Source organism: Ipomoea triloba, chromosome 1 (genome assembly GCF_003576645.1).
Source record: "Ipomoea triloba cultivar NCNSP0323 chromosome 1, ASM357664v1".
Taxonomy (NCBI): domain Eukaryota; kingdom Viridiplantae; phylum Streptophyta; class Magnoliopsida; order Solanales; family Convolvulaceae; genus Ipomoea; species Ipomoea triloba.
The window spans coordinates 36,590,069-36,617,985 of NC_044916.1; the positions used below are offsets into that span (position 1 = coordinate 36,590,069).

Consider the following 27,917-nt stretch of genomic DNA (forward strand, 5'->3'; position numbering starts at 1 on the left):
GCCGCCGGCAACCGGAACGGCGACCGTTTTTCGGTCGCTAGTGCAGCCTGCGTCGCCTTCTTCTCAGTTGAAGAAAGCGACCAGTGGCCTTCTTCAACTAAGGAAGAAGGCGACGCCAGTCGCCTCCTCCTCCTGGAAGAAGGCGGCGACCGACTCCCCTTCTTCCTCAGTTGAAGAAGGCGACGCCGGTCGCCTTCTTCCTGTAGAAGAAGGCGTCGCCGGTCGCCTCCTTCTCCAGGAAGGGGGCAAATGCCGGCGACTCTTCTTTATTATTTTTTTTAATTTTTTTTTTAAATTTTTACTGTTTATACGGAGGTCAATGGCCGGTGATGGCGGTCAACCGCCGGAAATGACGGTCAAAATGGTATAGTTACCGGAAACTTATTGGTTACCTGCTAAGTGGGCTTATTTGATTGTTTTTATGAAGTTTATGTGTTTAATTGAACTTTTTAAAGTTTGAGGGCTTAATTGTACTTTTGTATAATGTTTAGGGGTATATTTGACCCTTTTCTCTTATATTTTTGGTCTTAAATTTATAGGTGGTAGTCTATTAATTTATAGGTGATATTTAATGATTCTGTTAACGAATGACTAAAAATAAACATGTCATAATAATATTAAGACCAAATATGAATGCTCTCATAAAAATGACTAAAAATGAATTGTCACGTATAAATCTAGAACAAAAAATAGAATTAACCCTATTTATCAATTATTTATATGTTTGTCTAATTATTTTCCATTTAGTCCATTCATGAATATTTAATAACTTAATAATAATAATAACAATAATTATTATTACATTAACTATGATTTGATTGATATCGATTATTTACTCTCTCTCTCTCTCTTTTTGAGATTTGGTAATTTGGACCATTTAGGTGACTTACTTTTATCCCTTTCTTCTTCCTTTTAATTCGATAGAATTTCTTGTCAGGAGTATCATTCTTATGAACAACCGTAACTGCGATTCAAGCCGAATCAATATCCAGATCTGAAAGGGTGAGTTGGAGTTGGGTGAATGGCGGGATTCGTTGGAGCAGATAATGCAGAAGCTATAATTACAAGGATTGAGCATAAGTCGCGGAAGATTGAGAGCCTCCTCAAACAGTGCGTATTCATCCCGCTATCCTTCTGAAATTTCCACTTTAATCTCTGCATACTCGTAGGAAATAGGTCTGATCTTACGTTGTGTTTTTTGTTAGGTATAAACCAGTGGAAGCTCTGAAAACGGCTCTTGAAGGGTCGCCTCCCAAGACCAAAGATGAAAGATGCAAGGTTCAATATTTTCTCACCTCGTCTTCTCTTTCTAGGATTCGAATATTGATTGAGTTTGTTTATCATTATTTTGCGGGGTGTGTTTGTAGTCTGCGAATTGGATTGTAGTGCACAGGGCAATTATGGCTATAAAGGATTTGGACAGCTTGTTCTCTTCTCTAGATCCTGAGTACTATGATATTCTAATGAAGTGAGCTCCTCATTCCTTCTTTTTTTTTGGTATAGTATTTTATCCATTAAATGGTGCAAGCACAACATTCCTGTTGTACAAGACCTGATCTAGGGCTTTGATATTGTGGCATGACACTAATGGTAACCTGAATATGAGGGAGCAGAAATATATGTGTTTAGTTGATAGAGGGTTTATACATGTTAGATTTACGAGAATGATGAAATTTAGGATGCTTTACTGCTTAGTAGTTTCTTCCTCGAGGGAAGATGCAGATGCTATTGTGCAGGATGCATAAAGTGCAAATAAGAAAAAAGGAAGGAATGAGAAGGGAAGCAATCAACTATAAATGAGACCTAGGCTTTTCACTAGATAAGTTTCCAAGTATGAAATAAGTGCAGGGATGGGAGGTCGGAGATTTTGTCATAGTTTTTTAGTAGGATTCTTCTTGAGTTTGCTTTCCTTGAATTAGCATGATCTTGAGTTCTCTAATTTTCTGAATAATCATAATCTGAAATCTGAAGACCGTATTTGCTTTCCTGACTTGGCTTGTGCCTAGTGGTATATTTCTTTGAACGGTTTGTGTTACAATATAGAATTATATAGGGTAGGAAGTTGTGCTTTTCGTACGACAATTGAAATGTTTTGTTAACAGAAATAAAACACAGCCTAGTTCAATAAGTGGCATGATTAGCTCTTAACTTCCAATGCTGCCTATTTGATATTTGTCTAGCTGCCTTACTGCATTGAAACATAACACATTTGCCACCCAAACAAACAGAATGTTACATGAGTATCAGACTAGTTGTATAGCCAAATCACATTGGTATGTTGGGTCATTCACAGGTATCTATACAGAGGCTTGTCTACCGGAGATCGTCCCACTTGTGATCAATGCCTAAGAATTCATGAAAAGCTGACCGAGAAAGCTGGGTTGGGTTGTATACTACGTTGTCTAGCTGACACAGAAAATACCGTCTAGTGTTGCCACTCTGTATGTTTCAGAGGAAGAACTATTTTGTCAAAGTCATGCTTTGATATATACTCCACAATTGTAGCATGAATCATAATTAATAAACGTCTTTCTTGAATCGTTTATAAGCAACTTGTTACAAGCTTTATCCTTGTTTACTGTATATGGAGTCTAAGCTGTATGAAACTTGTTAGGATAGAAAAGAGAAAAAAACTCTTTTCGCCATAAAATCTTTTACACCAAATTTTATCTCAATGGCATAACTTCTTGCTAGGGGTGTGCAAAAATCCTCAGATCTGTGTTGTGTTTCCAAGAAAAAGGATTTTAACTTTATGTTAAAAAAAAAAAAAAAAAAAAACTTCGGTTAACAGTTAATGTTTTAAAAATTTCGGTTAATTCAGTTTGGTTAACAGTTCATGTTTTAAAAATTTTGGTTAATTCAGTTCGGTTAACAGTTCATGTTTTAAAAATTTTGGTTAATTCGGTTCGGTTAACTGAATGCGCACCCCTACTTCTTGCAATATACATAAGAATTATTCATCTTGCACAATTATAGCTTGTGAAAAAAAGAGCATCTAATTATTTTGTTATCTTTTTGTGTTAAGTGACATACAATGCTGCAATAGTGAACCCGAACAGGGCAAATTCATGTTAATGTTTCAAATCTTTTCATTATAAGGGAAACAATGGGGACATCAACAAATTCTAATGATGAATTGGCACACCAAGTGATATAAAATTGACAGGCGTACAAGTTTTATAGAAAGAAAAACAAGGAACCTTCTGAAATCTTTACAAAACTTGCAGGAATATATACACTATAAGAAGCACAATGTAACTACAAAAAAGCCTTATTACCCTTTCCCAACCAAACATGTAATGAACTTATTCCCTTAAGGCAATGTACCAGCTACTTTGCCTTTTAATGTGTGAAAATAAAAAGATTATTGTACACAAAAACAATGCAAAGCATGTACAATCAATGTTTTTCAAGAGCTTATCCTTTTGATCTGGAAAGGCCCCAAAAAGAGAGGTGATATGTCTTGATTCTGTATGCAGAGAGTATCATGCAGACTTAGACGGTACTTTCTTTTTGGATAAGAACATGAAGATCCGTGGTAGGATTGCTTTCTTCTTTTTCTTCGAGTTCTTCCCGTCATTAGATGAATCAGGTTTGCTTTCTTGCACAATAGATGATTCTTTCGGGTTGCTTGGATTCTTATGTCCGTTTGGGCTAAACCTATGGTGAAGTCTAAAGGCAAAGTCCGGTTTTGATTCACCTGATCTCGGGGTAAGTGGTGGAGTTGCTACTGGATTAGATTCAGTGCCTTTTCGTTTTTGCTCATTCTCTGACCTCCATTTTCTCAGCTCTTGTTCTACAGCCATCTTCCCTTTCTTGGCTATCTCGGACTTCTCTAGTGCAACTCGTAGACCCTCCTTTCTTACAGATAACTCAGAATTAACTTCCTCCAGCCTATACAGGCTTTTCATCTCAGACTGCTTGGCTACCTTAATTTGAGAGAGAGCAGCAGCCACCCTCATTTTAGCTTGCTCTTCTGCCTTGTGGGCCTTCTTGCTCAGCTCATAATATTCTTCTAAAGAAACTGTTACTCCAGTTTTTGAACCCTCACCTTGAGCTGATTCACTCTCTTCCAGTGCATTCATAGCTGCTGCTGCCAATTTCTCTGTAGCTTTTGCAGCTTCGATCTCCTTTCGAGCTGCAAGTAATCTACTTTCCATGGTTCTAGCTGTAGCACTCACTTGCTCTGCTTCCTCCTTTGCTTTTCTCAGCTCTTCACGAGCTGTTTCAGCAACCGACTTTGCGAGGTCTGCCTCTCGTGCTGCCTCTTGCAGTTGTTTCGGAAGCACCGCCAACCTTTCTCTAGCTTCTTTCTCTTTGATCTGTGCGAGGGCAATTTCTGACTTGGTCTTGTTTAGCTCGACTTCGAGAGATGCAACCGCGATTGATGCCATTCCTTCTCTCTGCTGAATGGTGGAAATCTCCGACTTTTCCTTTTCCAGTTCCGACTTCAATGAAGTGGCTGCCACTTTCAAGCAATTCACTTCGTCCGTGGCTTTCTCTAAATTATGCTTCACTTCTTCGAGTTCCTTCCTCGCTGACTCCACTGCTGCTAGCATTTCGAAATGAGTCTTCATTTCTGGTTCTGCCAACTCACCTTTTGAGTTTCCTCTATCAGTTTCTGCTTCCCGATTTGATTCCATATAACTGGCCAATTCTGCTTTCAGATCTTGCAGCAAGGCCGAAGCAGAGTCTAAATTTGATTTGAGATCCTTTACAGACTCAATCTGCTGGTTTGTCTTCTCGAGCTCCTCTTCTGCCAGCTTGACTTCTTTCTCCCAGTATAGAATATCTTGCTCTCTCGCCATTGCTGTTCCAAGTCTGTGTTCCTCGGCCTCCAAATGCGCAGCATGTGCAGCATCTAAGGATTCCTTCAAGGTTATAAGCTCGATAGTTAAATCCTCCACGGTCTTCTCGACTTCTTTGGAAGTCAAAACGGCTTCCTCTGCCTTTTTTACCCATGCATCTCTATCATACTCCATTAGAGTATAATCTACCCGGATTTGTTCCAATTCAGCCGTCACGCTTTCCAGCTCAGATGCGGCAGCTATATGCCTGGCTCTAGCTACCTCAAGCTGCACTTTGGTGGCAACGCTAGCCTCATCTGTGATTCCTTGCTCAATCTCTTCCACTCGGAGCAATGCAAGCTCGGAATCCTGTTTTGCTTGTTGCTCCTCTATTTCTGCTCTCTCGAGGTTAAGCTTCAATTCTTCAATTAGTCTTTTAGTGCTGTCCAACTCCTTCAAAACGTGCACTTTTGCCTCTTCAGCATCTTCGCACTGTTTTTTTAACAATGGAATATCTTCATGCACTTTAAGTAGTTCATGATCAATAAACTTTCGTCTCTGCATTGAAAATATCATAACATGGAATATATTAGAAAACCTCAATCAAGAATTGGAAAGGACAAGCACGAGAAGAATGGGGGTTAACAATGAATTTAGATAAATATCCGAGAGTAGGAAATGGTTATACCTCCATAGTCTGAGCTTTATGAGCTTTCCAGTCAACAATGGCACCAAATTTAGAAACAGCTTGCTTCACTGATTCAAAAGGCGCTGCTGTGTCAATTTGAGCATTTTCGGGCTGTTTGGAAGGGCTAGGGGCTGAGGTTTTAAAAAAGAGGTTGGAAAGTTTTGCTAGAGCCTGGCCACCGTGACCTGATGTCACAAAATTACTTCCACTTTGAGTCTCTCTCGCTTGAGGGGGTGAAGTAGAATCTGTACCAGCATTGTTTTTATCACTGCTTTGAGAACTAACTTCTCTCGATAATTCTGATGCATTATTGGCACTTCTTTCTAACTGACTCCCACTCTCGTCCTTGCTCACTTGAGGGGATGAGGCAAATGGTGTATCTGCACCATTTTTGGTACTCGTAGAGGAAATAGCCTCTTTGGATAGCTCTGAAGCATCGCTTGTCCTCGTTTCCGAGTGATCAGCACTTTCGGTCCCTTCCACTTCACAGGATGAGGTCAGACATGTATCGGCATCATTTTTGGTAACGCTGTGAGGACTTGCTTCTGTAGATTGCTCTAACCCATCATTGGCGCTTTTTTCTGAATTATTGTCATTCTCGGCCTCTCTTGCTGTATGGGATGAGGCGGATGGTGTGTCGGCACCATTTCCGGTACTGTTAGGAGAACTAACATCTCTAGATAACTCTGAAGCAACCGTGGCTCCTGTTTCGGACTGATTTGGCAGGACAGATATATGTTCTTCTGGAAGTTTCAACGTGTCTGAATGACCGGGTAACAAAGGTGAGGCATCTCGTGAAATTGCAGGCTCATCAGAAATACTATTTGGTTGGCTATCAGCACCGGGGAGAGAACCGAAATCGCTTGGCTTTGCATCTAAGACAGGCAAAGGAAGGGATTCCGGGAGAGCCGTAGAATTTTCATCTCTGCGGCGCTCCAATGGTTCTGGATTCTCTGTTAGTGGAAGTAATGCTTCCACCTCAAGTAGAGCCCTATTTTGGGGAGATTCAGTTTCGAATGTTTTACCCGTTTCGCTTTCTTTGACCGGAGAAGTTGGAATCAAATTTCCCGATGGAGAAGATTGATCCTCTTCCAGGTACCCACCATCGTGCTCGACTTTACAACTATCTGAAGCTGCTGAAGCTTGCAATTCATGGCTCGTTTTTCCATTGATGTTTTCGCTCGTTTCAGATGCACTGTTTGCCCATTCCTCAGATACAATAGAGCATTCCGACGGAGCATATTCCTGCATACTTTTCACATCCTCCATTCAAGAAACAGCTAAGGTGAACCAAGTTGTGACGAGAATCCTGATATATAGTGAAGGAAGAAATAAAGGAATTAATATGAGAATACATATGTTTAATGATAGATTCAAACAACGTGGCCAACAAACAAACAAAACTTGGCTTCATAAGAGCATACGTTTATATATGGTTTAGAAAGATTCAGTATTACATCTGGAAACCCACAATGAACCTTAAGATCTTTGGTATCATTATTCAAGCGTGAATTGAAAGAACACAATCACATTACGGCTAGCCTGTTAAAATAAAAACTCCTGTCAACATAAAAATCCCTTACCCACTGGATGCTGAGACAAGGACGCAAAGCAATAAACGTTTTATCTCAACAAGAACGACAACCTATATTTGGGAAATGACAACCTCAAACCGCTATGGCAAATTTGATCAATCGAAAATCTGACTTCTCAACATCACATATGCTATCAGATAGCTTCAATTTTTCAAAATCTATTTAGCATTCATATAGCAGCTCAGGCTTTTGTATACTCCAATTCTCCTTTAATTTCTTTGGTTAAAAACAAGAGGACATGTAGGATTGGTCACCCATTAAACCATTACATACAACCTTAAACAACCTATGTATATACAATCTGTGTTTTTGTTCATTTTCCATCCCCCCTTGCATGGTTTTATCTTTGGGGAAAACATAGGGACCCTTTAGAAGTGGCAACAGAATAACGAATAATCGAATATAGACCACATCGTCCGACAAAGATGAATCCTTGATGTCTTTGTCCCCAAACAACCCCAATTTTACGAAACCAATTTAAAGATTTTCCACACATCACAAATTGCCTTTCCTCAAACCAAAATTTCCAAAAAAGGCAAGAAAACACGAAACATAAAACCTATAAAAAAAAAAAAAAAAAAAACACCATAGCAAGCGGTGATGACATAAAATTCATCTCAAATCAAAGTTTCCAAACAATCCCAGGTTCTTTCTAGCTTGCTTTTTCATATCGGCGTATACATGTAGGAAGAACAATCACATCAAAGATTAAGATCAACTATTGAAACATTAAAACAAAACAGGGATTATCAGAGACAACAATTCATCGTCTGCGGATTAAAAACTCACCCAAAAACAAAAACAAAAATGAAAAGGGAAAAAAAAAAAGAAGAAGAAAGGGAATAAAGAGAGAAGAACATACCAGGAATCAGTGGAAGCACCACAGAGAAGTCAAAATTCTGGCGCTGGAAATCAATCCGCCTCTGTGTCTGGGTGTCTCTGACTCTCTTTCGTTGTTATATAAAATTTTTTAAAAATAAAAAATAAAAAGTTAAGAAAAGTCACTGGTTTAAAAATTTCTAAAGGGAACCTCAATCATAAAATCCGGAAGAAAAAAACATTTCTTTTTTTTTTTTTCTTAAAAAAAAAAGTAAAAATGAAAAGACGATTACACGTGGGTGGGTACACATGAGCCTACCTACGGAGATACCATTCCGATGTTTTTTCATTTGTTTGTGAGCTTTAAGGATTTGTCTTTTTTCTTTTTATACTCCGTACAATTTTTTGTTGGAATCAAAGGGAAATTAAAGAGAGACCCCTGAATTAATAAATTATTGGCTAGTAGATTAAATGGAACTAGTCTCTTTCAATTTAATGAGAGGTTTTTTATGTTTGAATTTTAATAACGCAACTACTTTGAAACTTATCAACTAGTTAGGATTGAATCAATTTTAATCAAGTAGCAAAATAAAATTATAATTGAAATTTCCATTTTTTATTTCATTTATTATAAGCGTATAATCCATTGTGAATCATGCTGGCGTAAGTCAAATATTAATATTTTTTGTGTTTGGTACACCTAAAGTTGTCCCCTTCCCAAATAAAATCGCACAAATATTTTACATCCTACAACTATTATAAATATAGTTATATTATGGACTCGGGTTCACCTTGCAAAGTGAACCTATCACAATTTACATACTGAATGTTCACAATTTGTCAGTAGTAAGTAAATTGTGCATTTTGAACTCAAGTTCACCTTGCAATAAGATTAATCTAGATTCCGTCCAATTCATCAATAAACACGTTATCCAATCCCCACGTTCACGCCAGTTCGCAGTGGGTGTTTTTCAAACACAAAAGTTGACAGTTCTGCTTCTGATTCTTCTTCTTGTTTTTGGTCAAATAACAATAATTTTCATGGACACAAAAGTCACATAAAACGGCAAGAAATGCTGGAATAGTTGGAACTTGAATTTAAACTATATATTAAAACCATATACAATAAATAAATTATATGTGCCAACCAAATAAAACCATATTATATGTGCATGCATAAAATTCTATGTAAAAAAATATGAATCATCATCATCAGAAACAAGAAGCTCAAGGGGGTAAAAAAAATGGCAGAAAACTGTACTGTAGACACGACGCATCAATTAAACTTTCTAGGATCAGTAACATTGATGTTTAAATGCTCATCTTTTAACCCCGTTTTCCTAGCCTTATTCCTGTCCCACTCCAACTCAATCTTCCTCTGCTCCGATAATCCGCAAAATTTCTGCAAGCTTTCATCCATGGAGTCATGAAGTCTCCACCACGTCCGATGCGCCACGTCACTGGCGTAAACGCGCTGATCTTCAATGTCCCAATTGCAATCGTAGTCCCTGTAACAGAGCCACGGCTTTAACCCTAGGTAATGTATGGCGTAAAGCTGGGGAGGATCCGACCCGAATAGCTGGTTCTTCACGCCGGCTTCGACGGAGGAATTGGACCAGAAATTCTTCAGGAAATTTACTCTCCTCGGCAGCCTATGCCACCAGACGAAAACCTCGTTTAGGAAACCCTGGTCGCCGCCGTTGTAGGAGACGATCTCCTTCCGGCGCTGCATAAACATGCGGAAAGTGCAATTGGAAGGCTCGATGACCATCACGCCGGAGTTGAAGATGGAGCCGTCGTTGCCGGAGGCCGACATTTGGGGGAAATGGAAGAGGATGTCGATGTTGCGCTGGACGATGATGTCGGCGTCGATGAATATGATTTTGTCATACTCCGTGAGCTGCCATAGCCGGAACTTGCTGTAATTGTATTCGTTGTAGGTGCCTTTCTCGGCCTTAGGGTTTCGGATCCGTTTGATGAATCGGAGCTTCCAGCCGGCATTGATGAGAGCTTGGCGTTTGTTGGGGGATATACTCTTGTCCAGGAGGAGGATAAGGTCGCGTTTGGTTCCGGTCCGGAGGAGGCTCTGGGCCAGAGTTATCGCACCGCAGACATAGGCGTCGGTTGAATGAAGAACAGTCACATAAGCTTCTCGTTTTGATACTGTTGTGCTTTCCTCAAGCTTGGAAACATCATAAACTTCATCTATACCTGCACATGATTCAATGATAGGTTACGAGTTAGTTACACCATTTAGTAACCATAAAATTTCTTATTTCGAAACAATCAGTTGTCGGTAACTTAAACTGATTTATTAAGTCTCAACATACAAGACATAATTTATTGGGTACACTCACACTGATTGCGAGTCCCCCTCGTCACTAAATAAAAATAATATGTGTTTGTCTCAATTAAAATTTAAATTCAATAATTATATGGACTATATAAAATTAGTACTGTTAAATCGAACTCACTCGGCCCATTAGGCATGTCCCACCGTGGGCCTAATTTCTTGTGGGCTGGCCCGCTAAGCCCGGGAGCTAGGATTCATGCAACTTTAGCTCACTCATGCGGGTTGGGGCCCACAAACTTTTATTTTATATATATAGGGCATGGCTTGCGGGTTGGCTTGCAGCCTACGCGGGGCTCATTTGGCCCGCTCTTTTGTTGTAACATTGTGAGGTAGGTGTAGGCCAGCGAGCAAGCTTCGACCCACTTTGACAACACTATATAAAATAGGTTAATAGGTTGAGATCGTGTGGTCTAGTAGCATCCGATTGCATCCCCACTTGGGATGGGGTGGATTCGAGCCTCACTGGGGACGATATTGACTCTTTATGCTTGATTTAGTTGAGAAAGTAACTATGAACCGGTAGTCAGATACTATAAATAATATGGACATTATCCATTGTGGTAGGTTAGCAGGTAAGTTGATTGAAAACAATGAAATATGAAAATTGCATTTTGCCACCATGTTTGGTATAAAAGTTGACTTAAATAAAAGAAGGGAGTGTTATAATTTGTTATATTTATAAATTCATTAATTAATGGTTTGCATTACAAGTTAATTAAATAAAATGAGATAGAATAATGCAAGTAAAATTATTCTAAACATATTGTTATGGTATTAAATATTCATACAACCACATGTATAGAAATTTTAAAAATTAGATACTAGTTGTTGGGTCATGATCATATCCTTGTAGTCATATATTTCATGATCATGCTGGTTTATTCTTTTGGTTCCATTACTTTGCAACTTAGCAAAAAAGAAACTTTTAATTGGCAATTCCTCCCCAACTAACTAGCACTGTTTTATTTTATTTAATTATTTATTTTGCATCCATTATTTTTTTTGGTGACGGGAAAACTCACAGCTACTATCAAAGAATGAGGGTGTGTCGTGTGCATTGCAAGTTTTGACTTTTAAATGAAGAAAGAAAAGCCTGATCAAACCTTAATTAGGAAAATCTCACTAGATAGAAAGACTCTTTGCAGACGAGTTCGACCAAGAGAATGTTGACTTGCCAAAACCTTGAATTATTAGTAGTTGATTTACCAACTATTATATTTACATTTTCCGCCAATATTAATTTATTGTAAAAGTATAATCTATTGAAATTAACTTCCCAACGATCATAATTGCACTAACCAGCCATTAGGTTAAATCCTACCTAAAACTTGTCTTTAATAAGTTTTTCTTTCTTTCTTTCCTAACAAGCAGAAATATATATGTTCATTAGCATATTACAAAAATCTCTATCACCATATATACAATATGATGACATATTATATTACTACAAATAAATAAATTAATCATTTAAATATTTTATTATCTTTAAATTAAGACATCTTCTAAGTCAGACTTTTCTCCGAACTGAGTAAGAGTTATACTCTAGAGTCATAATTAATATTATGAGTTGATCTTTAGTTATTTTTATGATCTAAATTATATTGACACAACCCATTTTATGGATTGAAACTTGTGAGATAGTCGTGTGATTTATAAGAAATTTCGAGATGGATTCTGAATTGAAGCAGGAAAAGGAGTGGGAAAAGAATTGAGGTACCTTTTCCCCAAAGGGGCAAAGCCAAATTGCAGGAACCAACCGGCAAAGAAACTTTGTGTTCCAATTTGGGCATATCCACTTCAAAATACCACCAATCTCCGTCCCTCTCCTTCAAATCATCGCACCGGAAAAGCTCCACCATCGGCCTACACTCGCTCAGCACCACCACCTTCGTCCGCCGGTGCCAATCTCTCTTCCCTCTCTTCACCGCCAAATTCGCCGCAATCAAATGCAATTGAAGCCTGAACACATCCCTCCCATCCGCCACGCCCGCCTCCGAATAATTGCATGGCAGCTTCGCCACCACCAAGTCCACGTACGGGTACCCCCCGAGCTCCGGCATTGGTATCTCCGGGCAAAACGTCCCGTCCATCTCCTCCTCCTCGTCGATCCACTCCGGGAACAGGTCTTTCCACTCGAAAAGCTCCGACGCTTTCTCGAAATTGACGTGGATCGCTTGCCCGCCGTTGATCTCCCACTCCCCGACATCCTCGTCCTTCATGTTCACCATCGCTATCTTCATCCCCCTCCCCATTTCCCTCATGAAACTCGGCCTCTCCCTCTTCACCATCTTCTTCTCCAACCTCGATTCCTTCCCCCCTCGCGCCTCCTCCTCCAACATCGCCTTCATCTTTATCATCCCTCCATCCCCCTACATTCAAACAATCAACAAATCAAAACCTGTAATCCACTAGCTCTGATATCTATAATTGATCAATTCAAACTAAAAAAGTCAGGTATATTAGTTGCTCTGCTGAGCCTCTCAGAATCGAACTTGTAACATTACGTTACTAATTATCCCTCTCACCTTACCTTATGATGATGGCACTCGCGCAGAGAGCAAGAAAGGAAGGAAGCTGCATTTTCATGGTAAAGGGAAGAAGATGGCCGGAGAAGGAGGGCGGCGTAGACGATCAAGAAACCGGCCAATAAAACCAGGTTGATTCTGATGACTAGGGCTTTCGAAGGAGCAGCGGCTTTAAACAACATCATCAACTTCTTCATCTCAAGAAAGCTCACACCGGCAACTTGCAGTTATACTATCTATTGCTCTGGGTCGGTCTAACCCTATTATGTACTGCCTCGCATAAAACACCAATTAATCAGGAAGATTAACATATATTTAAAAGGGATTTAAGCGCAGTTGTTAGAGAGAGGTGAAGGCCAGGTGATGAAAGGGCATGTAATTAGGGGATTAATATAATAATCTAAAGAGAAATAATAGGAATCACTAGAAGTTTTCCACTTGTCGTTTACTTATGTATGGGTTTTCTTACCTTGCGGACAAAATGTCCGACCAAATATTTAAGGATTACTTACATTTTAGCAAAATAACATGTATACTCCTATTTTCTACTATCACCTTTTATTCCACGTACAAAATCTCGACTAGACATTTGTATTGAAACCTATATTAAAAAAACAAAATAGTTTATCAGTGTCCGTCACATTAAAATTAAAATTTAGGAGTCCATCTAATAGAACTCTACATTTTATTTTACTTCTTTTTTGGTATTATTAAAAATTAATTTAGGTTTTCATTGTTTTAAATGTATGACCAGGTAAGTGAAACATGATTTTTGTACCTAAAGGTCCCAATTTAATTTTTACCAAGCCATCCACACTTTTGTGTAATGATTATGAGTTTTTTCATAAAAGAAATTAAAAATTAGAAATAGTCTTCCCGTAATATTCAAGAATTTGCATTTGATCTATAGTTGTTGGGGGAGAAGGAAGGGGCGGGCTATGCCAACCACTTTTTTGTTGCCATGTCAACATCCTACACACGGCAATGTCGCTGTTTTGCTTTACTAAATCGCGAGGCTGCACCAATACTTGCATTTTCTACTCATTCCCATTTTTATTTTTAATTTTTTTTCATATTAATGATTGTATATAGAAATAACATGAATTATAACAATATTAGAGCATCCCTATTGTGAGTTTTTATCAGGTTTGTGTCAAAAATTAAACAAAAAAATAATAATAAGAAGGTAGGACCGCCCTCAACACACCCCGTAGGCGCACCACGTGTGTAGTACACGCGCCCACTAGTCGTTGCTGACCAACCGTAATTTGTTTTTTCTTTTCATTTTGTGGGGTTCACATTTGAGACAAAAAATCACTTCTCCTACAACACTTTTTTTCCTTTCTCTTTCTTCCACCTTAGTCACAAGCTCGGAAAAACGAAGCAAAATTCACAATTAGGGATGCCCTTAAGCTATTCAATTTATAATTTTAGATTTACTTATAAGAATACTCTTGTTGCCTATTTTTGCAAATTTTATTTATAACCAATATTCTTAATATTCGTTGTTATGGAATTTTGCAGCACATGGATATGATGATCACTCCGTAGTCCGTACCCAAAGTTTTGGCCATGTTTCGAACAGCCAAACAGGGAATATAGTGTGGTGAACTATCACGATTACACTCAATGTCAACTGTTCAATTAATAATTGGTAGAAGAGTTTTATATTTATAATGATTGGGAACAAACGCAATTTTTGGCCTGGTCTTTATTTATCTTTTCCACGGTCTATCACCAGCGTATCAATATCACCCGCATATCAATTGAGCTGACCATACGAACAATAATTACTTTTATCTGCCATTCTTATTAGAAGATTAAAGAATAATAATCCAAACCTCTTCCACATATATGCTAGGAACTTGAACTGTAATAACTATTTCAAACTCAAACTCGAGCTAGTCTAGATTCAAGCTCAATTTGACTCGTTAATAAAACGTAAGTCAACAAAATTGGTGTTGCCATGTGCCGGCAGTGGTACTTGGTTTTGTTACCAAATGGTTGACTTCTTAATGGAATGAATTATAAAAAGCCAACTAAAATGCACGCCAATTGCCATGGGAATCAAAGGGCAGTTGAGCCAATTATTTTAACATACCATAATTGGATAGTTGCTTGTTTATAATTGGCTGTTCCTATGAGGATTGAGCTGACATGAGGGTAGAGTTGAAAGCAGTCTCCAATTGTTCTTTATACAATGTCTTATAACAAACCTACATATAAAAGATTAGAAACATAAATGAAACTGCCCCGATACCCGATACATCTCAACTATTCAACCAATACAAAGAAGACTTATAGCTTTCTTTTGCTGGTAGCCACACTATATACAAGCACTCTATGAAACGTGTAGTCACGTAGACCATTAAAACACAACACGTGATTTACTTCATCACCAAAACGGGTCAGGTGGGATCGGGGCTTTTTTTTTGGGACAAATAAATAGGGCTTGTACAACACAGCTGACTTAAGTGAATGGATGGGGCAAAATAGGCCCACTTGATCAGTGGTAACTTGTAAGTTGTCTAAATATTTTTTAAAAGTTACATTGCATCTCTGACATGTATTTTTGAGCTACTCCACAACATTGGCTCAACATATAAAGAATTTGGCTACCCCACAAACATGCACATGCAACAAGGAAAGAAAAGGCCGACTAAGAAAGGAGGGAAAACAGTGATACAATCTTACAGGGTCGAATCAACCTTGACATTTATGGTTTCATGATGTCTTGAATATGCTGTGAATGGCTTTTACCGGGTGGAATGAAAACTAGATCCTCCCAACCTGAGTTTTTTCCGCTTTTCTGAAATCCAAGAGTAAGAAAAATAGATTAACCAATGACGTGAGAAGTAAAAAATTTCATAGCTAATCATAGGAGGGTGGTGTAGTCATTTGCAGGTTGGCCTTAACACTTACCTGCATTTTTGTCAATACATCTTCCAAACTCCCCACCTGTAAGTACCCCCCAAAAAAAATCAGTAAATGTGGGCACCCAAGAGGATTCTTCACCCATACTTTCATGTAAACAACAGTGAAGGGTGTTTTGTTACCATTATGTGCTGAGAAACACCGGATCCTCCTCGTGATGCCCTTGACACTGTTAACAATTCTTTCTCTATATCTTCCTGTGCCAACAAATAGCAATTCCAAATGGTACATGTTATAAATCGAGTTACATACCAATCTTCATAAGGATACAGGCAAGGATTAGACATATATACCTTTCTGAAGAATATGGGCAAGTAGCGCCTATTTCTCTTTTTCACAACAAGAAGATCTGACTGCAAGCACAGTCATATTAGATTAATCTTTCATTCTTTTGTTTTTAGAAGCAGGGGAAATTTAAAAAAAAAACAAAACAAAACAAAACAAAACAAAAAAAACAAAACAAAATGCATGGGTTTCCAGTCTACATGTATTGACACAAATACATTTGCTACTCCTTAAACAAAATACATAGAAGAATGTAAAAGTAAAATAAAATGATTCAGACTAGCTGATCTCAAGTATAAAAGAAGAAAACTAATTCTTATATATATCTAGACTAGATTCTATGCAATTTATTATACTTTTGAATAAAAACCAATAGGACAAATCAAAGCGCATAAACGACTAGTCAATTGTCTGAAATGCCATAAAAGTGCATCCAATACTTTTCTGACGAGATGATTTTTCACTTCATTTTGCAAAGAAAAGGAAACACTGAATTAATAAGCAAATAACCACACCTGAAAAACAGGAACTCCATCAAATCCGCTTGTTGTACTTTTAGCTTTTAGCTAGTTCACGAAAAAAAAGAGTCAGGTTACAATGGATCAAAAGGATACAAGACAGCAAATACATTTCAGCAGAGCTAATCAATATTATCGAATGACACTGGTTTCTTTGTAAGGAAGCATAGGGAAAGAGGAAACACTAAGCATGCAGTACTATGGTGCTGCTGCAAGAATCAAAAGTGCAGCATAAGACATGTCAGCTAAAGCATCCAAAGCCATTTGGAAAAACCTTCAACTTCAATGTACTTAACTACCTCTAGCTCTGAGATTGTCAGCATTGATGTCAGATAGTTATGGATTGTTCATGTTTACCTAATACATGACGATGACTCTGTGACTTCTATCAGACTAGAAAACTGTGGCTTAAATGTTTTGGCAATTGAATTGAAATTCAACTAGGCCTACTGCCTACACAACCATTTCGGTAGCATAACACTTTCATTTTTCAAACTAATTAAACTCATTGGCAGGAACTTGCTAAAAGAAGAGCATAGAACAAAATACCAACCTCTAAAGCATTCTTTAATTGAACAGGATCAGGCAAAAATCGAAATGCAATTCCTTCAACATTCAACATATAAACCTGCAAAACCAAGCACGCACCTTTATCCACTAGAAGGACACACTCCAAAGACCAGAAAACTATATCAAATGCAAAATTTGTAGTTGCAAGCTCCAAACATAACACTTGATACAACTGAATATTCACCCAACTCCAATCCTAGTCTGAGGAAAAGTTGAAACCTATTACATGCAAAACACTTCTTTCTCTATATTCCATTCCATAATTCTTATAATGCATCTTGTCTTAATCAACCTATAACCAAATTCAATTACTACAGCAACCTTAAACCAAAAACAAGATTGAAAACCGCACCTGATCAAGGGTGATAGGAACGACCTTAACCTCGCCTTTAACTTCCCTCCTACGGGACCGCACCTGGAAAATTCACACAATGATGAATAAATAAATGCATACTAACTTAAACTAGTGTTGGAAACTGAGATGAAAATAACCTGAGCGCGAAATGCCTCTGCGTCCTCTTTGCGGAAGCAAAGCAAGCCAATGGATTTAGCGCTATTGGGATCGGAGATGAGCACGAACTCATTGTTTGCATTGCTGACGGTGTACACAGAGGTACCGAGCAGGGTTTTGGCGATGCGGTCGGAGCTCAAGGCGGAGCCGGGGCCGGGTTTTTGCGACACCGAAGCAAATGGGAGCGATGAATGCGACGGCTGGAAACGGCTTCCGGCTGATGGAAGTGGGACGGGGAAGCTGGCGGCTAATTTGGAGCCAAAACGCTTGGCTTCATCGAGCCGGGTAGAGAGGTCGGCTCCGAGACGGGCGCAGTGCTGGTGGACGAAGGCGGAGAGCGAGAGGAGAGGACTGGAAGAGGGACCCACAGAGGGTTTTGGAGACTCCATTGCACCGAAAGAAAGGAGACTGGAGAGGGAAGGCGGAGTCCACTGTCCACATGCTTTATCTTTGGGCTTTTAATGGGCCATTCTGAACTTGGGCCTATAATGTTGTGTAAGTTAGATACTCATTCCAATGGGCCATACCAACTTGGGAGCCATTTTCATCAATTATCTACAGCCCAACCTAGGATCTGTTTAGAAGTAATAGTTATACCATGGACTCGTGTCAATTTACATACTAAGGGTGTGTTTGATTCGGAATTGATATGGGTATCAAATATTTAATAAGAGTAATGGGTTTTAGTGGAAGTGTTTTACATGTTTGGTACTTTGGTAGTAAGGTGGAATGTGAATGATTATTAATAGTTGGGGAAAAAATGAAAAAGGGGATGAAACCCTTATTTCATTAGGGTATAAATTTTTCAATTAATGGGATATTTCAACCTCATAGTAATGTTCTAAAAACCTATCAAGTATCAATCAAACAATAACAATAATATCTTATGCCTAAACCCACCAACCAAACCCACCTTAAATATTCACAATTTACATCGTCCAAACATTCACAAATCACGAGAAGAAAATTCAATTTTTTTGCAACGGAATAAGATTCTGAGAAATATAGATTGGGACTTGGGAGGTGGAGAAGACAGATACGGATGCATCCTTAGCTCTTAGAGTATCTTATCTTCTTTCAGCTAAGAACAATTCTTTAACAGAAAACTGGTCGGTACCTTGACTGACCAGCAACCTTAACTTTTTGAAGATTATAAGAACCGAACGTATAGTACCGGCAACCTCAACTCTGGCACAAATAAACCTCCTCATCAATTAACCAAAACTAGATCGAACAAAAACATAAAATGCCTGTGTGGCAAGCCAAAGGAGGGTCGTCGTTGTCAGACCCGCTAACGGAGGCGCAAGTTAAGGGTCTGTTACAGAGGTTCGACAGAGATGGGGATGGGAGGATAAGCAGGACAGAGCTGCGAGCTGCGTTCAAGCAGATGGGTTTCTGGTTCTGTAATCGAAAAGCTGGCTGCGCAATTCGCAAGGTTGATGATAATGGAGATGGAGTCATTTCTGGGGATGAACTGAATGAACTTGTCAAATATGCTCATTCCCGTTGGGGTTTTACTATTTCTTGACTACGCCCACGACCTAGGGTTTGTCTGCTTTATCTGCATATGGAGCTTTATGATATCATAGTGTTTGAGATAGATATATACGTATAGCTATGAAAAAATATATATGTAATATAGAATGATCGAGTTAATTGTATGTGTAGCTTTCTCGTCGTGTTTGATTGAGATGCAGATAGCAAGGCAATATAATATAATAAAAAATTGTTAATTTTAAATTTCTAAAATTGGTGAACAGTACATTTGGTTGGGAGAAAGGAATTATGAAGGAAATTAAACAAATTGTAATTCAATTATAAAAGAATAAAATCAATTCAAATTACATTATTTGATGGGAAGAAGTGATATAAAAATTAAAATGCTATTCTGTAATAATAATAATCAAGAATAAAAATGACATTTTTTTTATCTTTTTCTTTTTCTCTTTCCTTCGTTAGAGAAGCCATCGATCGAACTAGGTGCCGGAAAAGTGAAAAAAAAAAACAAACAAAAAAAAAAGAGAAAAGAAACAAACAAAACAAAACAGTACAAAACAAGTGGGACTTGCGTATCTCACTACTTGTGCTTGCGTTTGACCACGTTTGACACCAAATTGCATTTGAGAAATTAGTTTTTCATATTTTTGTCTCCATTTTTAAAATGTCATATTTTTGTCTATGGTCTTTGTTTTCGTCCCATTCTTGTCTTTATCCCTAGTGAATATTCAGTGTTTGTATAATTATTCTCATTATCATTTCATAGAAAGGTTGACCATTGGAATCACGTCTTGATGAACTCTTTCACCTTTTCGTATAGCATTCTCCATTAACTTCTTGATGACTATTCTTGAAAAGTTAGGAGTTAGGTATAGTAACAGGAAAGTTAAGTAGAAACAAAAATAATGAAATAAAAATTAAATAGGGATGTCGATCTAAATGGACATCAGAATTATCTCATCTCATGCTTCTAGCTACCTGTGCCCAAAGAAGGTCAAAGAACATAAGACAACATATCAAATGATTGTACTCTAATTTTGAGGATCATATATACCATTTCTATACTAAACACTTGGTGGATGAGATAAATTATGTAATATGTTCCAAACGCTAATGGATGCCATGACTTCTACATATATATTACAACTTACAACTATATAATACTAATTAAATGTGGAGAAATTCCAATCAAGTTGGTCAGACGACAATTGGCTTGATGATTACAATGTTACAAGTTTTACTCCTAACTAAATAAATTAGACCTTCTTTGTTTAAGTTGGTGAAATTTATCACATACCACACCCTGCAATCGATTAGTAATTGTGAATTTTCTTTAATTACTCAAAAGAAAAAATTTAAATATTTACTATTAAACCCTATTCGAACTTATCCCAGATTCCCAACAATAATAATTGAGAAATGAATTAGGCAAAGGCATAAATTCTTGATCCCAACCTAGCTAGCTCCGATCCTATATAAAAGGAGCTTCATTCCCATGCAATGGTGTCTGCACTACAGTTTACCTTAACCACTATACAACAAACAGTCCGACAAAATGCGTTGGGTGCCCGTGCCGCCGTGTTGCCCCCCTGAAACCAGCCTAAGCCTCACAGTGTCCGAGGAGACACAAATAAAGGATGTCCTCAAACGCTACGACACCAACGGCGACGGCCGGCTGAGTAAGCAGGAGCTGAAGTTAGCCTTTCGCGGCATGGGAGTGCGCCTCCCCAGTTGGAGAGCCGGCAGAGCTCTCCGCCGTGCCGACGCCAACAACGACGGTTACATCACCGAACAAGAGATGCATGCGCTTGTCCAGTATGCCAACGCCAAGAAATGGGGATTTAAGATCTATTAAAACCAGGCCATACTCATCATGTATTAATATGCATGTTTTCTAGCATATATATGTGTGTGTATCTGCTTTTGAGTGTTTCCGGATAGATAAGATAGATCCAAAACCCTTGCGCTATTATTTGAAAGAATGGGTTTGTGTGACCTTAAACTTCCATTTCCATGCATGTGTAATAGTCAGCTTTGAGTTAAGTTGAGGTTCTGTATCCAAACACAACTTGGTAATATAAATATATGAAAACTGAATAATGTAAGTTAATCCTTGTACAATTTTACAAGAAAAAATAATTTGTATAAATATAACCTTGTTTAATTTTTTGGGTACAAGAATCCGGCCTATTCCACTTATTTGATCATAACTGGTAAATTTTAACCTTGGTTTCTTTCTTAAATAATATCTGCCAAAAATTACAACTTACAAAGTGAGCCATCTACTTGATATTGCTAATAATAGCACATGAATAGGGTTTACTGTATACACATATTTAGGTAATGATGCATGAATCCCTTCTTCTTCTTATTATTATTATTATTATTATTATCTGAAATTGTGAGTGAATTTGTACCCCTCCTGTCTTTATTTTGGATGCCCTTAGGCGGATTTGACGTCTTAATGAAGCTCATTTGCTTTCACAAAACAGTGAGTCATCTACTTGAATTCTTGAAATTACTGATAATAACTTTTATTCGATTTGTTTGGTTTGAAAAATAAAATAAAATACATCAAAAGAAAAAAAAAGGAATTGAAAGAATATATGTTGATTGTTGAGTGTGGACCACATTTTGACTCAATAATTATTGAGTCTGTTGGTAACTACGAATCTCACCCCTGCCCACCGATGACTGGATAGAAAGCTAAGCATGAAAGAAAGTAGAGGCATTAGATGCTAGTGTAACATCATTTTTAAAACACATGATTTTTTATATGGTAAGAATTTAACCACTTATTTGAAATGATAACAGAGATGTCATCAAACTATGTAACAGTTGGCTCATGGGATAGACTTAATTGAACAAAATATTAATAAGAATCGAACTCATAGCTTTTAAGTGTGAGAATGAACTATGTTACCGATAATAAATGGTAGAAATTTCTAGTAAAGCAAAATTAAACAATAATAATTGATAACAGTGGAAAAGACCTAAAACCCACCCCACTCTACCGATCTTCAATTCATCTGGGGGTGAGTCCATGGCTATAGGTCATAAGCCAGTCGTATACAATTAAAAACTGTACACATTAACAAACTATCCCACACTAGGAAAAAAAGTCACTATAATATATACAGTTGGTCTCATGTGAGACCCTTTTTACAAGTTTTTGTGTAATACTGAATATGCAATACCGGCCTTTTCCCCGGGCAAATAAAAGGAAAACGGCATTTCTAAAACACAATTCCCGTTATCCCAATACCTTTCATTCACAATGTCCGGCCGGCAACTTAATCCACTCTGTACCTTCCTCTGCTAGATTTCTAGTCCACGTACCGTATTCCCCACCTAGTCGGGCGACCACCTTGATTTCCAAAAGTGTTGAAACTCGAGCACTTGCTTAACGTCGTCCATGGAGAGCCGGGGGAGGAAGTTTCCAGAAATTCCACGAATTGAAATCCTCCTGAAAACGAGAAATACATGTTTAGAGAATCGGGACTAAAGGTCATTTCCTAATTTGGTAGGGATAGGCCAATTCTTTAGCAGAAGGTTTAGCCATTGCAGAGTGGGAAACTAAAATGATAACCGGGTTCTACTCGGCTAAGGAGTGGATTCGAGGCGAGGCAAACACGCTGATCACCTCCTTTCCCAACTCGAATGATGTAAAAAAACAAACATGTATGTATAACAGGAAGAAAGAAAAGGGACCAGACCTGCTCTGAGGAGGAAACAACAGGAAACATGCCATTCACGAGAGTACGAAGGGAAGTATATGATTTTGTGTTGGTAATATGCCGATTCACAACAATTTCACCCTGCATATTTTACATGTGATCACACAATGACACAATAACCTAAGGTCCAATGTCGCCAAGAAAGAGTGAAATTTCGCTAATAATTACCTTTGGGTTTATAATGAAAATCTTTCCCTTTGGGATTCCAACCTTGAGATAGCTAATCTCATCGCTGTCTCTGTTCCCAAAACCGGCATAAAACGGGTTTCTATCCGCAGGAAACAATGCTTTGATATCCTATAGAATTGGATATAAAAAGAAACAGATGAATAATGCTCGTCAAGAAGATAGAAACATTTAACAGAACAACCTAATCCATGCAAAATCGATTTTTGTAACATAATATGAACATTGACATGAAAAATCTCAAACAATTCATTTCATGCATCGCTTATGTAAAAAAAGGATAAAATCAAATGAAAGAAGCAAATCGAGCAACCAACCTCCAAGCATGCGATTTTGAATTCATGTGGGACTCTTCGTACCACTGGAAAAGGAAAACGGTGAAGGATGTTAGTACTCCAGCATATGACGTTACAAGGAACATCGAGTCAACAACAAAAGCTAAATCTTGCATTTCAGGAAAACGTACTTCAATGAACAATTTGAATTAACGACTACAAATATTAGAATTATGAAAAAGGAAAAGTGAAATGCTTGTAGTGCATTAGTGCATAGGGTAATGCAAAACATAGTACTTGTAGAAGTACTCTTGAAAGGAAAGAGATACTCCGTAATAACGACTGACCTTCTCGAAATAAAGAAGGGAAAAGTCCATCAGGGGATATGATAACAGGCCCTTGCGGCAATCCCTTTCCATCCTGCAACGAAAGATGACAATTTAACATTTAACTAAATTATATTTAGTTGAATAATAAATATTCAGGTAGAACATTAAATTTATCAAATTCACCTGCATAAGATTAATTAGGAATTGCCTTGTTACATAGGCCTGGGAAATTGAACGAGCACTTAGGAAAAGCAATTGGAACCCATTCTCCTGTACCATAATAAGAAAAACAGCACCAAGCATAGTATCAGAGATAGGATGTACACATTTGGAAACTTTAACTGGTTGACCACGAAAAGGTACTCGTACAAATGAATGAAGTTGGCAGTAACGTTCAAACTTAAGCAGAACACGTGACAAATCTAAAAGAAAAAAAGGGAAAAAAAAAAAAACAAAAATAATTCAACAGACCTTAATAGCTGAAAAGAGATGTGCGACACCTGTCTGTGACCAATCTACCCCGACCAAAGGCATGAATTGTCCTAGAACATCAGATCTGTATTTATGGACAAGCCAAAAAAAAAAAAAAACCAGATATGACCAAGTAGATATCGAAAGAGGATTCACAGTGCATCCCCCAAACATAAAACTCATATCAACAAAATTAATAATGAGAGAAAAGAGAAAAAAAAAAAAAAAAAAAAAAAAAAACCCACCAAAAAAAAAAAAAAAAAAAAAAAAAAACCCACCAAAAAAAAAAAAAAAAAAAAAAAAAAACCCACCAAAAAAAAAAAAAAAAAAAAAAAAAAACCCACCAAAAAAAAAAAAAAAAAAAAAAAAAAACCCACCAAAAAAAAAAAAAAAAAAAAAAAAAAACCCACCAAAAAAAAAAAAAAAAAAAAAAAAAAACCCACCAAAAAAAAAAAAAAAAAAAAAAAAAAACCCACCAAAAAAAAAAAAAAAAAAAAAAAAAAACCCACCAAAAAAAAAAAAAAAAAAAAAAAAAAACCCACCAAAAAAAAAAAAAAAAAAAAAAAAAAACCCACCAAAAAAAAAAAAAAAAAAAAAAAAAAACCCACCAAAAAAAAAAAAAAAAAAAAAAAAAAACCCACCAAAAAAAAAAAAAAAAAAAAAAAAAAACCCACCAAAAAAAAAAAAAAAAAAAAAAAAAAACCCACCAAAAAAAAAAAAAAAAAAAAAAAAAAACCCACCAAAAAAAAAAAAAAAAAAAAAAAAAAACCCACCAAAAAAAAAAAAAAAAAAAAAAAAAAACCCACCAAAAAAAAAAAAAAAAAAAAAAAAAAACCCACCAAAAAAAAAAAAAAAAAAAAAAAAAAACCCACCAAAAAAAAAAAAAAAAAAAAAAAAAAACCCACCAAAAAAAAAAAAAAAAAAAAAAAAAAACCCACCAAAAAAAAAAAAAAAAAAAAAAAAAAACCCACCAAAAAAAAAAAAAAAAAAAAAAAAAAACTTTCCACCCCACATCAGTAAAAGACAATTATCAAAATCATTACCTGGTAATTGTCCCATCCACATCAGATATCACAATGCGCGTGTCCCATTTCCACAAATAAATTTGTGCATCAACCTGCGAAGTATGCCTTAATAAAGTTAAAAGGCATGGACTTACAGATAGTTTGTATAAATACAGAGAGCCGCCATTCATCAACATGAAAAATAAATATGGACAAAAAAGGACCTGCTGCTTCCCAAGCATAGGAGTTGAGAATGTGAATATCACAACATTCTTCCCCTCTTTCAGATTCAAAGATGCTAGTTGTTCAGATGTTGGAGTGAGTACCCTTACTTTCTTCTTAGTGACTTTAACTTTACACACATCTTCTTCCATGCTGTCATTGGAGACTTTTAGAGGGGTTTTGGCTTCTGTATTTCTATTGCCATTCAGATTCGTGCTTCTTGATCTCTTGATAGGAAAAGACCGAGCTCTATGGCTTCCACCATTGGCATCGGTTGGTGGAGACTTCTTCCCTGCAACAGTTTCAGATTATTTTTTTTTTTTGAAAGAGTTTCAGATTATTAATAACTGCAAGCTTAATATTTTAACTTCTTTTAGAATAAAATCCATCAATTTCTCGTGAAAAAACAAAGTCATATCATAAGTCGTGTGAGAAAATGAAAAGTTTCTGGATTATGAGTATACAGTATGGATAATATAGAAACCAAGACCAATCTATTAATGGCAACATTGAGATATATGGAAACAATTTGTTTGCCAAATTAGAAGGGGCAAAAGATGATTAATGGTACATGAGTGCAGTCACTTTACCGGTTTCTGCCTCAACAGGCTTAGCATTCAGCTCCTGTATGACCATAGCGTCTTCACATCCCTGTGATATCTTGGTTGGATGCTGATCATTCTGTCCACCGGGCACAATACTATCATGCGACCACATAATTGGTAAAGATTTGGCCAACCTTGGAACTTCATCAGGTTGAGCTCTAGAAGTGGCTGAAATACAAACATCGCTTGCTACAGATTTCAACTTGATTCGATCGGCAACAAATGATGGATTGCCTTGGACATATTCGTCTGAAGAAGAAATGAACTCATTGCTTGGAATAAAAGATTCAATCACTCCTTCAGAGCTACCTGAAGCCAGACGGTGGGATACTTCTTTCTCGTTCGAATCTGAAGTGGCAAGAACGGTGTGTTTGATGTTGCTGGAACTTAAATCATCAAGTTCACCAAAGATGAGCTGCTCCACCTCCAAGATTTCTGGTGTTGATGTACTATGCGAGACACTTCTCACGTCTGGTTCACAAGGATCTAGAAGCTCACTACTTTTATGCTCTACAATTATTTTCTCAACTAATGCTTCGGAATTTGAGGTGTTCGAACTCGATACAGTAATACTACTATGTGGTTCTACTTCCTCGGAAGAACTATCTAAAGGATGGAGATAGATTTGTTGAGAATGTGTTTCGGTGACTAAGCCATCCATGATTCTATTTGAAGTAGTCAATGCAGTTTGGGGACTCTCTTCGCCATTCAAAAATGGTGAATTATTTGAATTAATTACAGAATTCTTATCCCCAATAATGTCACCTGCAGTAACACACTCTGATACGGAAGAGCATAAGTAAATACCCGTTTCTTCAACGACCTTCCTTTGTTTCTCACTACCATTTTCATGATCAACTGAGCCATTTTCTTTCCCACTATCCAAATAATCCGTTGTACAATCTACTTTATCATCAATTGGCAAGTTCTGTTTTGCATTACTCTTGTTTGATACATCTTGAGAAGAAATTTTTAACACTTGACGCCTGGGAGAGCGAAGATTGGTAGACCATTTAACCTCCAAAAGATCAGCTGCAATTTCGGCACGTTCCAAAGAGTCCACCCTAACAACACTCCCAGCCCTTTCTTTGATCGATTTCTTGCCAAAAACATACCCCAAAATCCCTCGCCGCGAATTTTTCCTAACCACAACACTCCCATCGCCCACGCCAGCCTTGGCAGCTGAAAAAGATTCAATACCATCAAAAGACTCAAAACTGCAACTTTTCGTCTTCATCGGCTGCCTGCAATTGGACTGGCCATCTGTATCCTCACCTGAAGATGGAGCAGAAGATTGATTATCCCCCTCTTCAACATCCACCTCATTTAGAAACCACGCTTGACCATCGTTCCCCAAATACATATGGAAATCCATTTCCACACCATTCACACATATATTAACTTCTTTCTCTTTCGTCTTCATAACCCCCTGAAATTTCCCAAACCTAACATACCAAGGAGAGGACTTGAAGCTCCCATCTGGCTGCTCCACCACAATGATATCTACAGCGCCACCAAACGGGTGGAAAGGTGTTGAAACACTATATACTCCTCTAGAAATATAGCTGCCTAATCTTCCTACAGCATTCATCTTCCCCAATCTCCCAGGCCACACAATCTCAATATATCATCAAAATATCCACAACCCCAATTCCCCAATTCATCAAGTTTGCATCTTTATACCTCAACCCACTACATCTCAACCATTTCTTAACTTAAACTTCGCTATTTTTTACACCCATGGAATTCAAAACCTCAGCAGAGATAATATTAGGGAAAATAATAAATCAAATGCAAAAAGTAATAGAACAAATTTAATTTAAGAAATACCCAGATGATCAGACCGGGAAAGGAAGACCTCCTCAATCTACTCCCAAAAGCTGAAAAAGAAAGGCAGCAACTTTCGTAAAGAATCCAAAAGGAGGGAAGAAAGAAGAACTACTGAAATTATTAACCGCCATGACTTGATAGTTCAGACATTGAATAAGCAGTAAGCGACGTGGCAT

General features: G+C 37.5%; 5 protein-coding genes across 6 annotated transcripts; 1 reads left to right on the forward strand and 4 right to left on the reverse strand.

The window, feature by feature from the left end:
• Positions 1-891: 891 nt before the first annotated feature.
• On the forward strand, positions 892-2,562 carry LOC116022827 (actin-related protein 2/3 complex subunit 5A). Its single transcript, XM_031263714.1, has 4 exons — positions 892-1,110; positions 1,206-1,278; positions 1,368-1,468; positions 2,294-2,562. Exons 1-4 carry the CDS (start codon positions 1,022-1,024, stop codon positions 2,427-2,429), a joined length of 399 nt encoding a protein of 132 aa, XP_031119574.1. The 5' UTR covers positions 892-1,021; the 3' UTR covers positions 2,430-2,562.
• A 587-nt stretch (positions 2,563-3,149) lies between these two features.
• LOC116021857 (protein WEAK CHLOROPLAST MOVEMENT UNDER BLUE LIGHT 1-like) lies at positions 3,150-8,056 on the reverse strand. The gene is made up of 3 exons (XM_031262354.1): positions 7,933-8,056; positions 5,476-6,784; positions 3,150-5,345 (listed from the first exon to the last, which is right to left on the reverse strand). The coding sequence occupies exons 2-3, from the start codon at positions 6,742-6,744 to the stop codon at positions 3,486-3,488; spliced, it is 3,129 nt and encodes a 1,042-aa protein (XP_031118214.1). The 5' UTR covers positions 6,745-6,784; positions 7,933-8,056; the 3' UTR covers positions 3,150-3,485.
• Positions 8,057-9,041: 985 nt separating this feature from the next.
• LOC116022167 (UDP-glucuronate:xylan alpha-glucuronosyltransferase 2-like) lies at positions 9,042-13,110 on the reverse strand. The gene is made up of 3 exons (XM_031262768.1): positions 12,773-13,110; positions 11,960-12,611; positions 9,042-10,100 (listed from the first exon to the last, which is right to left on the reverse strand). The coding sequence occupies exons 1-3, from the start codon at positions 12,962-12,964 to the stop codon at positions 9,166-9,168; spliced, it is 1,779 nt and encodes a 592-aa protein (XP_031118628.1). The 5' UTR covers positions 12,965-13,110; the 3' UTR covers positions 9,042-9,165.
• Positions 13,111-14,931: 1,821 nt separating this feature from the next.
• LOC116022675 (protein TIC 22, chloroplastic) lies at positions 14,932-18,018 on the reverse strand. Its single transcript, XM_031263488.1, has 8 exons — positions 17,567-18,018; positions 17,427-17,489; positions 17,058-17,132; positions 16,502-16,552; positions 15,995-16,054; positions 15,824-15,898; positions 15,690-15,725; positions 14,932-15,576 (listed from the first exon to the last, which is right to left on the reverse strand). Exons 1-8 carry the CDS (start codon positions 17,972-17,974, stop codon positions 15,484-15,486), a joined length of 861 nt encoding a protein of 286 aa, XP_031119348.1. The 5' UTR covers positions 17,975-18,018; the 3' UTR covers positions 14,932-15,483.
• Positions 18,019-22,001: 3,983 nt separating this feature from the next.
• Positions 22,002-27,883, reverse strand: LOC116021955 (phosphatidate phosphatase PAH2-like). 2 transcript variants are annotated; one of them, XM_031262496.1, is made up of 11 exons: positions 27,742-27,883; positions 25,897-27,186; positions 25,309-25,598; positions 25,124-25,197; positions 24,081-24,165; positions 23,793-23,879; positions 23,628-23,700; positions 23,323-23,366; positions 22,988-23,116; positions 22,799-22,900; positions 22,002-22,548 (listed from the first exon to the last, which is right to left on the reverse strand). In XM_031262496.1, exons 2-11 carry the CDS (start codon positions 27,146-27,148, stop codon positions 22,486-22,488), a joined length of 2,199 nt encoding a protein of 732 aa, XP_031118356.1. In that variant the 5' UTR covers positions 27,149-27,186; positions 27,742-27,883; the 3' UTR covers positions 22,002-22,485. The 2 variants fall into 2 exon arrangements, with proteins under 2 accessions (XP_031118356.1, XP_031118352.1); XM_031262492.1 differs by having other exon boundaries at positions 25,897-27,883.
• Positions 27,884-27,917: the final 34 nt, after the last annotated feature.